The following is a 5,000-nucleotide window of genomic DNA, read 5'->3' as shown; positions in this document are numbered from 1 at the left end:
CTCCTCCTCCATCCTCTCCTCCTCCTCCTCCTCTCCTCCTCTCCTCCTCCTCCTCCTCCTCCTCAGGTCCTCCTCCTCCTCTCCTCCTCCTCCCTCTCCTCCTCCTCCCTCTCCTCCTCCCTCTCCTCCTCTCCTCCTCCTCCTCCTCCTCCTCCTCCTACCTTCATGGGCTTTAGATCTCCAGTGATCTCCACGGGGACCATGTCCTTGTGCCAGGAGGCTGCCAGGTTCCTCTTGAGGTTGAGGTGCAGGTTGAGTGGCTGCAGCAGCTCTGTGGGGGGTCTCCGGGCCTCGGGGTCGGTGCAGCCCCTACAGGCCACCAGTGGTTACTGCACCGCATGCTTCACGCTCTGTTATAGCTTATGTTTTGATCGCCGTGTATTTATTTATTTATTTGTATGCGTGTTACTCGCATAATTCAAAAAGTATTAAACCGAATCGCATGAAATTTGGTGGGATGATTGGTTATTATCCGGGGACCATTTGATTAGATTTTGGGATCGATCGGGTCAAAGGTCAAGCTCATGAAAAGGTCAAAATCTTCTTTTTAACATAGCGCGGTCAATTTCTATCCAATTGGCAACTAATGCCAAAATGTTCATAATGCAATGCCCAATCTTGTGACATGTGACGCTATGCGCTCCACCGAGAGCCCCTTCTAGTCGTGTATATTTAAGTGTTTGGAATCATTCTTCCAGTTTCTAACGCGTTGGTCTTCAGGTTCAGTAGATCCTCGGAGTCTGGACCGACCTGGAGAGTTTGAGTTGCGTCAGCTCGACGTCCATGTTGTCGACGACGGCCGGCAGCGGGCACCCGTCCACCGGCAGCAGGGAGAAGCTGTTCCCCACCGTGATCAGACCCAGGTCCATCACAAGTGCATCATGGGAGGTGGAGGACCGGGGGATGATGATGATCGGCGCCTGCAGCCTCACGTCCACGGCCAGGCGGAAGCTCTTCTGGGCCAGGCCGCGGACGCCGGACGCCGCCTTCTCCGCCGCCTGAGCCGTGGCGGCGCCCAGCGCCTCCTTCGCCGCCTGGAAGTGGTTCGTAAAGTTCTGAAGAAAAAGACACAAATAGAAAGAGTTTGTTTAGTGGATCCCTGCGAAGTAAAACCTGCATTACTCCTAAATATAAACCAAAGACGACAAATGTAAAAGATTGCCGTGTTAAAGCCCCATTATGTAGTTTTTCCCTTTTAGCGCCCCTTCAGTTTGAGGTATTTAACGTTTACTTCAGTGTCGTAAATACCCAGTTACGATAGACGCAGCCTCGCATAAACTTGTATTGAGTTGGGATCATGTGTTGTCCTGTATTATAATTATTATTATTATTGTTATTATTTGTACGTGTCACGGGTTATAAAAGGTGACGAGAGGGAGGTGACGCGAGGGTTATTTTGTTTGGAGCGCGCTGACAGGCGGCGGACTCAGAACGGCAGCAATCCGGCGACTGTTTCTATTTTGGATGTATACCAACGGGCGGGATCACTAATAGAAGACTGCGAGGGAACACTGAACTGGGCCAGCACCGACCGACCAGGGTGAAGGAGGCGGATTGAACGGCGCCGCCACGTTTCCGCCTGGTCGGTCAGCTGTTTGCCAGCTTTTGGGGGGAGGGGGGTGTGTGTGCAGTCATTTACTTTTGTTTTGGTCGACTGCAAAGACTTTGGGACTGTCGGGATCCGGGGATTATACTTCGTTTTGAGTGGGTTTGATTGTTTGTAGTGGATGTGTTCATTGTGGGGGCTTCAGATGCATTGAATTTGATTTAATATAATAACATTTGGGTTTCCATATCGACTGTGTGTTTTTCTTTACCACCATTTGAGCAGAGAGAGTTAACACCAGAATTAGATCCGATTCCCTTTTAGCGATTGTACCTTTTCCCCTTGATTGAGTTGCTCAGGGCGAATGAGACAACATAACCAACAGAATGACAACATTTAGTTTAGATGAAATACCGATCGCGTTTTCAGCCGATATACGTTGTTTTCTAAATGTTTGAATGTGGAGTACGTGTGATCGAATACAATATTGTTGACACCAACAAGCTACATAAAAAAGCTCCCCTTATACTGGAGCTGCGAGCGTGGAGTGGCACTATAAGACATTGCGTAATCACTGCCAGAAAGCAGGTCTTAGTCCATCCGCCCCGGAGCGGGCGGCTCCAGAATCCTACATAGCGGAGTTATTTCCCCACAGACCCCCGATGGCGGAGACGCACATCGCCACATTAAATCATTGTAGCGGCACAATTTTTTTCAAGCTGTTATTTTAAGGTACAATTGTTACATAATGTTACTTTAAACATATTAAACATATTAAAACATATTAAACATATTAAAACATTAAAACATATTAAAACATATTAAACATATGAAACATATAAAACATATAAAACATATGAAACATATGAAACATATAAAACATATGAAACATATGAAACATATAAAACATATAAAACATATTTAAACATATTAAACATATTAAAACATATTAAAACATACAACGAAACACATGTCATGTGAGTTATCTTTAAACCGAACAACCGCCGGTGAGACTCACCAGCAGAGACATGATGAACTTGTGCAGGTAGACCACCTGGATGCAGCCCACGCTCAGCCGGACGCTGCCGTCCGTCCTGGAGGTGTCGCTGTAGCCGGCGCCCTCGGTGGCGTTCGGAGTCAGACTCACGTTGAAGCTGAACACCTCGTCGCCCACGATGGAGACCGCCTGAAGGACAGGAAGAACACACAGGGTCTGGGTCATGGTGATCGGAAGAGTCCAGGTAGGAGGAGACCGTCCAGGTAGGAGGAGACAGTCCAGGTAGGAGGGGACCGTCAAGGTAGGAGGAGACCGTCAAGGTAGGAGGAGACAGTCCAGGTAGGAGGAGACCGTCAAGGTAGGAGGAGACAGTCCAGGTAGGAGGAGACAGTCCAGGTAGGAGGAGACAGTCCAGGTAGGAGGGGACCGTCAAGGTAGGAGGAGACCGTCAAGGCAGGAGGAGACCGTCAAGGTAGGAGGAGACCCTCCAGGTAGGAGGAGACAGTCCAGGTAGGAGGGGACAGTCCAGGTAGGAGGAGACAGTCCAGGTAGGAGGGGACCGTCCAGGTAGGAGGAGACAGTCCAGGTAGGAGGAGACAGTCCAGGTAGGAGGGGACAGTCCAGGTAGGAGGAGACAGTCCAGGTAGGAGGAGACCGTCCAGGTAGGAGGAGACAGTCCAGGTAGGAGGAGACCGTCAAGGTAGGAGGAGACAGTCCAGGTAGGAGGAGACAGTCCAGGTAGGAGGAGACCGTCCAGGTAGGAGGGGACAGTCCAGGTAGGAGGAGACAGTCCAGGTAGGAGGAGACCGTCCAGGTAGGAGGAGACAGTCCAGGTAGGAGGAGACCCTCCAGGTAGGAGGGGACAGTCCAGGTAGGAGGAGACCGTCCAGGTAGGAGGAGACAGTCCAGGTAGGAGGGGACAGTCCAGGTAGGAGGGGACAGTCCAGGTAGGAGGAGACAGTCCAGGTAGGAGGAAAAAGTCCAGGTAGGAGGGGACAGTCCAGGTAGGAGGAGACAGTCCAGGTAGGAGGAGACAGTCCAGGTAGGAGGGGACAGTCCAGGTAGGAGGAGACAGCCCAGGTAGGAGGGGACCGTCCAGGTAGGAGGGGACAGTCCAGGTAGGAGGAGACAGTCTAGGTAGGAGGAGACAGTCCAGGTAGGAGGAGACAGTCCAGGTAGGAGGGGACAGTCCAGGTAGGAGGAGACCGTCAAGGTAGGAGGGGACCGTCCAGGTAGGAGGGGACCGCCGTCCAGGTAGGAGGAGACAGTCCAGGTAGGAGGAGACCTTCCAGGTAGGAGGAGACAGTCCAGGTAGGAGGGGACAGTTCAGGTAGGAGGAGACAGTCCAGGTAGGAGGAGACCGTCCAGGTAGGAGGGGACAGTCCAGGTAGGAGGGGACAGTCCAGGTAGGAGGAGACAGTCCAGGTAGGAGGAGACAGTCCAGGTAGGAGGAGACAGTCCAGGTAGGAGGGGACCGTCAAGGTAGGAGGAGACAGTCCAGGTAGGAGGGGACCGTCAAGGTAGGAGGAGACCGTCAAGGTAGGAGGAGACCGTCAAGGTAGGAGGAGACAGTCCAGGTAGGAGGGGACCGTCCAGGTAGGAGGAGACCATCAAGGTAGGAGGAGACAGTCCAGGTAGGAGGAGACCCTCCAGGTAGGAGGAGACAGTCCAGGTAGGAGGAGACAGTCCAGGTAGGAGGGGACAGTCCAGGTAGGAGGAGACAGTCCAGGTAGGAGGAGACAGTCCAGGTAGGAGGGGACAGTCCAGGTAGGAGGAGACCGTCCAGGTAGGAGGAGACAGTCCAGGTAGGAGGGGATAGTCCAGGTAGGAGGAGACAGTCCAGGTAGGAGGGGACCGTCAAGGTAGGAGGAGACAGTCCAGGTAGGAGGAGACAGTCCAGGTAGGAGGAGACAGTCCAGGTAGGAGGAGACAGTCCAGGTAGGAGGGGACCGTCCAGGTAGGAGGGGACCGTCCAGGTAGGAGGAGACAGTCCAGGTAGGAGGAGACAGTCCAGGTAGGAGGAGACAGTCCAGGTAGGAGGGGACAGTCCAGGTAGGAGGAGACAGTCCAGGTAGGAGGAGACAGTCCAGGTAGGAGGGGACCGTCCAGGTAGGAGGAGACAGTCCAGGTAGGAGGAGACAGTTCAGGTAGGAGGAGACAGTCCAGGTAGGAGGAGACCGTCCAGGTAGGAGGGGACAGTCCAGGTAGGAGGGGACAGTCCAGGTAGGAGGAGACAGTCCAGGTAGGAGGAGACAGTCCAGGTATGAGGAGACAGTCCAGGTAGGAGGGGACAGTCCAGGTAGGAGGAGACAGTCCAGGTAGGAGGAGACAGTCCAGGTAGGAGGGGACCGTCAAGGTAGGAGGGGACCGTCAAGGTAGGAGGAGACAGTCCAGGTAGGAGGGGACCGTCAAGGTAGGAGGAGACCGTCAAGGTAGGAGGAGACCGTCAAGGTAGGA

At 53.2% G+C, this 5,000-nt stretch overlaps 1 protein-coding gene across 1 annotated transcript in view; it reads right to left on the bottom strand.

Moving 5' to 3' along the window:
• The window catches only part of LOC130193255 (intermembrane lipid transfer protein VPS13C-like), a 94,454-nt gene that overhangs the window by 74,865 nt on the left and 14,589 nt on the right, over positions 1-5,000 (bottom strand). Inside the window, exons 8-10 of the mRNA XM_056413704.1 lie at positions 2,565-2,732; positions 751-1,055; positions 162-309 (exon numbers count right to left, since the gene is read on the bottom strand). Of these exons, the coding sequence (XP_056269679.1) occupies positions 162-309; positions 751-1,055; positions 2,565-2,732 (621 nt within the window). The remainder of the gene's footprint in view (positions 1-161; positions 310-750; positions 1,056-2,564; positions 2,733-5,000) is intronic.

This window comes from Pseudoliparis swirei, chromosome 4 (genome assembly GCF_029220125.1).
Source record: "Pseudoliparis swirei isolate HS2019 ecotype Mariana Trench chromosome 4, NWPU_hadal_v1, whole genome shotgun sequence".
NCBI classification, from domain to species: domain Eukaryota; kingdom Metazoa; phylum Chordata; class Actinopteri; order Perciformes; family Liparidae; genus Pseudoliparis; species Pseudoliparis swirei.
This window is presented reverse-complemented; position numbering and strand designations above follow the sequence as displayed.